Source organism: Squalius cephalus (genome assembly GCF_949319135.1).
Source record: "Squalius cephalus genome assembly, chromosome: 19".
NCBI lineage: Eukaryota > Metazoa > Chordata > Actinopteri > Cypriniformes > Leuciscidae > Squalius > Squalius cephalus.
Window position 1 is genome coordinate 24,116,914 of NC_137140.1, and position 10,879 is coordinate 24,127,792.

General features: G+C 39.2%; 1 protein-coding gene across 1 annotated transcript; it reads left to right on the top strand.

Moving 5' to 3' along the window:
• The first annotated feature begins 625 nt into the window (after positions 1 to 625).
• meox1 (mesenchyme homeobox 1) lies at positions 626 to 6,680 on the top strand. Its single transcript, XM_079851637.1, has 3 exons — positions 626 to 1,397; positions 5,417 to 5,589; positions 6,217 to 6,680. The coding sequence occupies exons 1-3, from the start codon at positions 932 to 934 to the stop codon at positions 6,337 to 6,339; spliced, it is 762 nt and encodes a 253-aa protein (XP_079707763.1). The 5' UTR covers positions 626 to 931; the 3' UTR covers positions 6,340 to 6,680.
• Positions 6,681 to 10,879: the final 4,199 nt, after the last annotated feature.

The following is a 10,879-nucleotide window of genomic DNA, read 5'->3' on the forward strand; positions in this document are numbered from 1 at the left end:
TGTAATTTTGGAAATTGATTTATGGAAAGCTGATCATTATTCAACATCATCATGTGGTTCTGTTTACGTACAGTTTACACAGCATTTTTAAAATGAGCCATGTTTTATTTATCATATGAATTATTCAGACAATTAAGGCGCTAGTTAAGACTAATTTGGTGTTAAAATGAATGACAGCATGTTTGTGTGTTTGTTCTATTAGAGCTTGTGCGCACGAGAGGTGTTGAAGAAAGCACCGCCTAAGTCAGTGTGAGAGAAATCCCTGGCTGTGTCCACAGTCGTCACACACGTCCACAACACACAATACGCCAGGGTAGAGCGTGGCCCGAACTGAGCGGTTCCCACCAAAAATTTGGAAAAGTGAAAATGGGGGTTTTGGGGATAAAAGAAGCTAAAAAGGATCCGGTCAACTTTCCTGTGTGGGTGTTCATTTTATATTTTACAGACAATGTTCCTTTAAAAGCCAGCACCTGGAAATCCCATTAGATGTGCATATAAAATCCCCCATGATTAATAGTATATGAGGCAGGGCTGGGTTGGGGGGTACCAACATGTGGACCGCAGGACTCCTCCTCTGCAAGCTCACGTTACACTCCATAAACTTGCTACTCTTTCCCACCTAAGCATTTAAAAAGGAGGAGGGACTGCTTGTCAGGAATTCCTCAGAACTGTGAAAAGAGCTTGTAGAGCTGAGAGTGGATGTAGTGGGTCAGCCTGAAAGCTGAATGAGAGACAGAGAGCGTGTGAGCTGATGTGTTACACCAGAGTGGCCGCTGTAGGAAGGTGTCTGCTTTCATACTGATTTTTACAAAGGTGGACTTTGAGGTGTTTGTTTGCACATGCTGAAGTGGATATTTCCCAGGTTGACTTGCACCAAACCCAAAAAGCTGCATCTCTGAGGACACCTACTCTGTGCTGCGTGCTCTTCGGCATGGATCAGCCAGCCAGCAGTTGCATGCGGAGCCCTCACACGGGCGGCGCTCTTTGGGGTTGCGTCAGGAGCCCTCATTCGGGAGGGTCCGGGGCCGGGCTGCAGCCCTACCAGCAGGCCCCGTTCGCCCTGCACCAGAAGCACGATTTCCTGGCCTACACGGATTTCTCCAGCTCCTGCCTGGTGCCGGCGCCGCACACTTATCCTCGCGAGGACAGACTGTATCCGGAGACGCACGGCGGGTACCAGCGGACGGAGTGGCAGTTCTCTCCCTGTGAGCCCAGAGGCAGAGGGCAGGAGCCGTGCCAGGGGGCGGCAGAAGCAGTGGGAGCTGAAATGGACAGTGAAGGGGGACACAGGCTGCCTGGAGCAGTCACAGCATGTCTAGAGGGAGAGTATTCGCCTCAAAGTGTGCCAGCGGTCGACACAGAGAAAAAAAGCTCCAAGCGGAAAAGAGAAATCACAGGTGAGTCATTTAGGCAAGAGGGAATGAGACACGAGGTGATGGTTGAAGTGGTTTACTCCGGCTCGTTTGAACATTCTCATTTTTTTGCCTGTTCAGAAATTGCAGCACATTATGTAAAACATCTAAGATAGTATCTAAAATCAGTGTGAGGGTTGGTAGGTTTGTGCTCAGAGTGTATCTGGTTAAACACACTGTAGTGATAGTGATCAGAGTTTGTCCAAAAACTGAAATTATGTCATCATTATGGCATTATGGCTTTCTTTCCTCTGCGGAACACACAAAAATAGATATTTTTGAAAAATGTATTTGTTGGTATAATGAAAGTCAATAGGGGCCCAAAACAACACTGGACCCCACTGGCTTTCATTGTATAGGCAAAAAACACTTTTTCAAACTATATTCTTTTGTGTTTTACAGAATAAAGAAGGTTTTGGATGAGTAAATGATGACAGGATTATTAGATTTTGGACTGTTGTTTAGGGGTGTTGTAGGATATAATAGATTTTACTTAAGATATTCTATCTTTTACTCCTCACAGCAAGCGTGCACATGAAGGATGACCCTTAACACATTATTCTGTTATTATTCTGCAGTTGTTTCCTTCAATTGTTGGAGGCTCTTAGGTAAAGTTCAGCTTCATAGTGTTTGCTGTTGTTTTCAAATAATCAGTTCGGCAGTTTTGACATTCAGTAACATCTGTCACACTATCTCAACCCAGATCTGATTTTCTAAAACATTTATTTTGATTATAATGAATCAAATATATGAAAGTCAACTAAATAATCAGATTTAATGGTAATGAACTGTTTATGAATCTAATGGCACCTGGATGTGTCTAGTATCAGAAGTGTCATATTACTGACATTTTTGATCATAGATCTTTTTTATTATTATTAAAACGACCTTAGCACCGCAGTAGTATTCTGCGTATCAAAATGTAAGGTTTTGAGCCCATCTTTTGACCAAAAATTCCCTTTTTAATATCATACATTTTAGGTTTCCCACAATAATGAGGTCCAGAAATGATTAAATCTACATAATTTTAGTAATGAACACTCTCCTTACTTGCAATTTCACACTATTCGGAAAGGAGGAAAAGTGAACCTCAGTGTTTGTGGCACATCTGGTGCATTAATTTCATCTCTCAGCCTTTCTGTGGAAAATGAGACAGCTTTGCTTTTCTGGGATGAAGGAAAATAATCTCTTCTCCAATAGTCTTTTGTATAGCATTGGCCAAAACAGCAAGACAATATACATTTTATGAGTGGCGTTTAAAAATGATTCGCTCAAATCCATCACCAGGCCCTCTACAACAATGCATCCAGGCCTCATAGTCTAATGTGGGGAATAAATATACGCTTTCCTTCTCTGTGTTACCTTAATGTAACCCTACATCACTTGCGGTCGAAACAAGCCAGACCACGTCTGTAATATAACTTGCCTGCGATCCCACTTCTACATTCTTATCCATTGACATTTTCCTGTCGTTAAGCAGTAACAGGATCTCCACAGAACACATTCTCCATTTGACTGGAGAGAAATTCACCATCATGAAAATATTCATCACTGAGGCTGAGGTTTAAGCGTGCATTAATGTGACAGAATTTGTTGTAAAATGTTGGGGTAAATTATAGAAAGACACAAGGTGTGAAAGTTTTGGCTAGGATATGATAATCAAATCTGGTAGTGATTATGTTTTCAGATTTTTTTTTTTTTTTTTTTTTTATACCTGAAATGACAAGCAGACACTCATGATTGCATGAAATTGTAAACAGATGTGATATTTGCTCCCAAAATGAATTCTGAATCACGAAGGATGTGCTCATCATTTTTGTTTTTCTTACATCACAAGTCTGCCGTTTATTTCAGTTTAGGATATACAGTCTTATATATTTAATATCTAATATATATATTCACATACATAATGTATCAAACATATACACTGCCGTTCAAAAGTTTGGGATTGGTAAGATTTTTAATGTTTTAAAAAAAAAATCTCTTATGCTAACAAAGGCTGCAATTTAATACAAAATTGATATAATATTGTGAAATATTATTACAATTTAAAATAACTGTTTTCTATTTTAATATATTTTAAAATATAATTTATTCCTGCGAATGCAAAGCTGATTTTTTTTTTTTGCATCATTACTCCAGTCTTCAGTGTCACATGATTCTTCAGAAATGATTCTAATATGCTAATTTGATGGATGAATTTTTTGGGAGGGAAAATCAATACTTTTATTCAGCAAGTATGCATTAAATTGATCAAAAGTTACAGTAAAGATGTTTCTAATGTTACAAAAGATTCTATTTTAAATAAATGAAATAGAACTTTCTATTCATCAAAGAATCCTGAAACAAAAATTGCCCACAACTGTTTTCATCATTAATAATGAATGTTTTAGCATTTAGCATAGTTTTTAGCATCAAATTAGCATATTAGAATGATTTCTGAAGTAATGATACTGAAAATTCAGCTCTGCATCACAAGAATAAATTATATTAAAAAAATATTTTAATAGAAAACACTATTACTGTTTTTTTTGTATTTTTATTTTTTATTTTGAATAAAATATATGCAGCCTTGGTAAGCATAAGAGACTGAATGACATACTCATATTTCACTTTTTACTGCTCGTCAGTTGTCTTTTAAAGATCTAAGCATCAGCATGTGTTGAGCAAGTTTACAGACATCATTTTGACTGTTCCAATGTGTTTGGCAACCAATTGCTGATGTAAAATTAAGCTTGTCAACTCATTTTGACTTAATTTGGACAAATGACTTTAGCGCCTTCTACATAAAATGCCAAATGCCCACCAGACACCCCACCGAGGGGAGGTTGCTCCCTAAATGTTTATGGGCTTTTGCTGGGGAAATTTATTGGAGTCTGTTTTTTTGGAGCACGCACATACCCACAGTGCCAGGTGTTTCTCCCCCAACCTGCCACCACCTTTCCATTTACTACCCTCGGCAGTGCATTTAAATGAACAGGACTTTAATGACGATAATATTGCGCCTTCTTAAAGGAACAGAGGCTACAGGTTGCCATATGTGAGAAAGTACTTGTCTCACTTTCCCACTCACATCTGGCAGTCCATTTCATAGTCTGGCCGGGATCTGGCGAACACGAAGCACGAATTCTCACATTGACAAATTAAAGTCATTTCACAGAAATTGCATCAGCTTTCTTTCAGTGCTACCGGTTCTAATATAATGTACAAGGGTTCACAAGGTTGGAATAACTAATTAAACTTACACAAATCTGTGTAACGTAAATCATCATTCTTGCGTGTAACTCTTAAAAGAGTGGATTTTGAAAGAAAACATTTTTTTAGTGTCAGGGAATTATAGGACACAAACTCACACACACTCTTAAACTTCATTCAAGCCTTTGTTCTTTTGTTAGCGGATTTAACAATGTTCCGGTGAATTCCTTGCTAACTTGAGTCCTCTGTGGTCAGTTGTAGCCTCGACAACCCCCAAACTCCCAGCATGCTTTAACTGGGGCTCAAGGACCCTGTGATCTGAACTGAGCCCTGTGCAAATGTCTGCCCTGTGTGGCCCACAAAACGGCTTGTAACCATGTTTTAATGCAGACAGAGTTTTAAAGTTAACATGCATGAAAACACACACCGCTCCTGGGGGAACTGAACTTCAGTGTTGCGTTTGAGTTTAGGCCTTTTCCTTTCTTGAAAGGAATAGTTGAAAATGCTGTCATCATTAACTCACTCCAGAATCAGCATGATTTATTCTAAAATCAAGATAGATTCAAAAGAAGATAGAAAACTGTTTTTGTCTGCACAATGACAGTCAATAGACCTCATTGACTTTCATTGTAAGGACAAAAAAACACAAGACATTTTTCTAAATGTCTTCTTTAGTGTTCCACAGAATACCACAGTTTTGTTTTTTTAATTTGTGAACTATTCTTTTAAGTAAACCTGTTACGAATGTTTAACTACCATAGATCACAAAACTAATGCTAACTAGTCTTGTTTTCCTTTGTATCCTCCAGATATTCAGGACTCAAGCTTCAAGGCAGACTCGAACTGCAAGGCTAGAAAGGAACGAACAGCCTTTACCAAAGAGCAACTCCGAGAGCTGGAAGCCGAGTTTACCCACCACAACTACTTGACCCGCCTGCGACGCTACGAGATCGCTGTCAACCTTGACCTCACTGAGAGACAGGTACAATAGATACTTCGATTTAATGGTATTTTTGGCTGAAAACAGCAAAGAAAACACTCATTCGTCAAGTCTAAATAAGTCTATGTGAAAAATGATTGACAATAACAACGCAGAGCCGTCATCCCATCAATCCCTGACTTCACTCTTCAGCGATTTCGGACTAGGCTGTTTTTTAATATTTTTTTTTTAGTTAAGCTCAGACCACACTTAGCTTGGTCCTTGATTGTTTTCCCAGGCCCAATCCCAATCACATGCCAGATCCCAGCACAACTCTGGGCTTCTCCCGAATCCCTTTGCAACTCTTTCTCCACTTTTTTCCGATGCATCCTACAGATCCTGGCCGCCTGCCACACTTTGCTTTCAAAAATGAGTGGCAGACAGATTCAGTCGAGAAGGAGCATGTAAAAATAGTGTGGGAACAGATGGTCCGTGTTCCTGTGTTTCCACGGGGAAAGAGATGCACAGGGGTCACCGACTTGCGTTCCTCAGAGCTTAGCCGTCAGAAATAATGTCACAAATCTCTTGATTTGCTGGCTGCAGAATTATCTCGAATCACTCAAGAGAGTGCACATTTATTCTCAAAATCATTTCCAGACAGTTTTAACGCATCAACGTTTTTATTCGCAGGTGAAAGTGTGGTTTCAAAACAGACGGATGAAGTGGAAGAGAGTGAAAGGAGGACAGCCTGCATCTCCTCATGACCTTGAAGCAGATGAGATGGACTCGGCCGCCTCTCCCAGCTCTGAGTAAAACTCCAATTTAGACGTTTCCTCATATTTACAGTCACCCAACTCACCCTGGCAATACGCACAACGTCCAATTTTTTTCACTAGTCCTTCCACGTATCCCGTTACACTGCTTCATGGACAAAAGCGTCCGTGCTTCCTGTTGCTCTCTTCGCTCAAATGACTAATTATCAACAGAGCTTCAACAGCTTGGAAGCACCATCCACTTTCAGTCCATATGTTTCACTTTCATTCATAAACAGATCGAGTGAAATCAGAGGCCTATAAAAACCCAATTACTCATGTGTAAAAACAATTTATATTAACTGTTCAAGCCCTGGTTTAATAGCTTTGACCTCCAGCCATGACGACATGATGTAGGTCTTTCACACTGTGGTGGTGGTGCCTGAAGCCTGATCAGAACCACCTGTGAAGCTCCACAGATAGACGGACGGTCTTAGGATCACACCAAACCCCCAATGCATCGATATCACGTCTTTATTTTTACCCTAAACGGTGTTGTCAGGTTGCTCTTAGAATAAACCATTTCCCTTTTTTTTGTACCTTTCTTTTTTTATATGAAATTAATAAAGCACAGATGTTACTTAAAAATGAGAAAAAAATCAATAAATCTGAAAACTAAGAAAAACCTAATTGTGGTTATTTTTCTTCTTCAGATCTCCTTTGAATTGTAATACTAATGCCTTTATCCTGACACCTGCTGGCGTGGAGGCAGCTTTATGCAAAAGCAAATGTACATCTTATCAACACAATTCTGTGTTATTTTTAAACTACTTGCATGACATGAATACATTTGAGATAGATTTAGATCCAGGATGGGTTGTTTCATACTCATAAAAGGTATAGTTCACCCAAATAATCTGTCGTCATTTACACACCAAGATAATGTGAAGAATGTTTCAACTATTTTTGTCCATAAAATAAAAGTCAAATAGGGTCCAAAGCAATGTGTATGGACAAAAGAATTGTTTTAACACAAAAGAAAGTAAGTAATACAGGATTGGAATAACATGAGGGTGAGCGAAGAAAGACAGAATTTTCATTTTTCAGTGAACTATTCTTTCAAGCATATTGATCATCTTCCAGAATGCTCTCAAAGCTCTGATGAAACTACAGTGTTTGGGATCGACTCTCTTGGCCCTAAAGTTTTGACGGAAGCATCTGGATGGGCCGAAAAATCGATTTTTACCAGAACTCAGACCAGCCCACGAGGGGACCAGTCGCACCAGAAGTCTGGAGAGTGACCGCTGTGTAGTGCTGTGGAGAATAATAGGTGGGTAGGAGTGAAGAGATGACTTCTCAAGTACAGGATGTTGTTGTAGCAGGTAGCCAGTCATCCAATTTCCTGCTTCCCAAAGAAAACAGTGGTAAAGCATCCAAGGTCCAGGGACGCACAATGGTAGGCCTATACTCTTGCTGGCCGGCCAGCAAAACAAAGACTGGAGAGGTGAGTGGCCTGTGAGGTGGAGGTGCAGGAATAGTTCCATACACACCCATGATGGGGTTAAGTCCCACAGTGTTGCTGACCCTGTTCAGCCACAGCTTGCTTTCCACCATTACATGCAGTATTATTGCTTTTCTAGTAATGACTATGAAAATAAGCCTTGTATATAAACTTAATTATGATATTAGAACCCCTAATAAAAGCACACTGCAGTGGTCCATTTACACATGTGACGTTTACTAAAATAAACACAGTAGGGGATTTATTCTTAAAGACACATGCACGTACACTCTATTTAAACAGAACCGTACCGTTTTGTTTAATTTTGGCCCCTCAAAAATAGCATGTTAAGTAACGTGATCTTGAGTACTCGCACTCGTTTGCCCGGTGACTTCATTTAGACGAGGATTCTCTAGGGGTAAAACGGAGAGAGGAAACGAGAGGAAAAGAGACAGATGGAAGAGAAAGTCTGGCCTACTGAACATGAACACTCACAGATCAGCTCAGACTGACAGTTAACTAAAGAAACCAGAAGTCAAAGTGGGGCAGCTTCATCAGTCTGTGGCTCGGCTCACAATGATGAATGCACATTTCAGTAAGAGGCCGTTTTTAAGTAGCTCATGACTAAGCTTTGTCAATTCAACCTTTTGTGGCCAGCAAAACAAAGACTCAAAAAATACATGTTTGTAAAAAACATTTGCAATGTAACAATAAGGCAGCATTTTTGCAGTTTGACGCAGATACAATGGAACCACATAAAGAGGCTGTTTGGTATACTCAGAGAGTGTTTTGAGGGGTGGGTGGGGGTGTGATGGATAGCTGGAGGTGTGCAGGTCAGATCTATGAGACGGCTGCAGAATTAAAGCGTGGCTCGCTGGCCTTGCTTCAGTGCTGTGGTCCATCTGTATGGTGTTATTGTTTACTGAGGCAACATTTCACTCTGACATCAAAGCTTCATGACCCTTCACACAGCTCAGCTATGCAACCACCAGCCATGCCAAACCACATTTTGTATCACTACACTTTATATATATTTGTTTTGTTTTTTTTTATTGGGAAAAGCACATTCAAATAATTCCCAGTGCATTTCTTTGGCAGATAGAAAGAATGTTTTTTTTAAGCATTAACAAATTATACAAATCAAAACCAAACAACATAAAATGACTTGCTTAGAAGATGAAAATTACACAATGTTATTTACCCCTGATCTACAAAATAAAAGAGTGCAGGCTAAATGAGAGTAATATAATCAATCTATTGTATCCACTATTGTCATTAATACCGCATGGTGTTGCCATATGGCCACATACTCTTTGTGTTCATTTTCTTGCCACTGTCTCTTTAAAAAAACAGTCTCTTGTTTTTTGTTGGAATGAGAAGACCTTAGTTTAGCCAATGATGTGCTTTGGTTAAGATTTCTGACCAACTGCCGTCTCTTGTCAGTAGTTGCTGAAAGCAAACTAGAACATCAGTAACAAACAAGGACCAGCCCATATCACATACACACACACACACACACACAATCAGTAACTTCACCTCAGGTAAGTTATGATGACATATTCACCACTCAAAAAAGTTTTAAATGAGTTTTTGGTAAATCGATCAAACGTCTGTGTTGCCAAGCAGCAACACTGTGCAATAGTGGAATGACATTATTGCAATAGTTTAGCTAGCTAAGGTCAGCTGCAATCTGTTAAGCTGTAACAATAACAACATTAATGCTATATAATGTTGATTAGTCATACGCTGAACAAAATTATAAACGCAACACTTTTGTTTTTGCCCCCATTTTTCATGAGCTTTTTCAATGTACACAAAAGCCCTATTTCTCTCAAATATTGTTCACAAATCTGTCTAAATCTGTGTTAGTGAGCACTTCTCCTTTGCCGAGATAATCCATCCACCTCACAGGTGTGGCATATCAAGATGCTGATTAGACAGCATGATTATTCCACAGGTGTACCTTAGGCTGGCCACAATAAAAGGCCACTCTAAAATGTGCAGTTGTATCACACAGCACAATGCCATAGATGTCGCAAGTTTTGAGGGAGCGTGCAATTGGCATGCTGACTGCAGGAATGTTCACCAGAGCTGTTGAATGTTCATTTCTCTACCATAAGCCGTCTCCAAAGGCGTTTCAGATAATTTGGCAGTACATCCAACCAGCCTCACAACCGCAGACCACATGTAACCACACCAGCCCAGGACCTCCACATCCAGCATCTTCACCTCCAAGATTGTCTGAGACCAGCCACATGGACAGCTGCTGCAACAATCGGTTTGCATAACCAAAGAATTTCTGCACAAACTGTCAGAAACCGTCTCAGGGAAGCTCATCTGCATGCTCGTCGTCCTCATTGGGGTCTCGACCTGACTGCAGTTCGTCGTCGTAACCGACTTGAGTGGGCAAATGCTCACATTCGATGGTGTCTGGCACTTTAGAGAGGTGTTCTCTTCAGTGTATGTTAAGGACTGCCAAGGCATTTGTATAATGGAAAAAAATAAAATTTAAATGGCAATTTTTTTTCTAAAAATTTCCACTATTGTATGTTGTAGCCATATGGTAACATATCATAAAGTACCTTAAAATGATAAATTTTCCTTTTTTTTTTTTTTTTTTTTTTTTTTTTTTACAGCACTTCAAGTTAAGCCATTCTAAGAAAATAAACATAGTCAAATATTTTTTTCTATAGGTCTATCATAATGCGTGCGGTAGAGGGTTAATCCACTTTAGACACTTTAGACATTCTAACTTTGCAACATGTCAACTAACTCTCATTAGAGAATTAGTAGACTTAATATCTGCTTAATATCTCTTAATATCTGCTAACACTTTATATTGATGCTCCTCAAACAGACTTTCTTATTTATTTATTTATTTATTTGTTTGTGCTATTAGAGCCATCACACCTCAAAAATCTTCATGAGATTATTAAATCTTTCATAGTAAGCGCTATTATTTTTAATTACTTGAATTCTATTATTTTTCTAGATATCTTATTTATTTATTGCTGTTCAATCCATTACAACCATCATACCTGAGGATGATTGATTGATAGATAGATAGATAGATAGATAGATAGATAGATAGATAGATAGA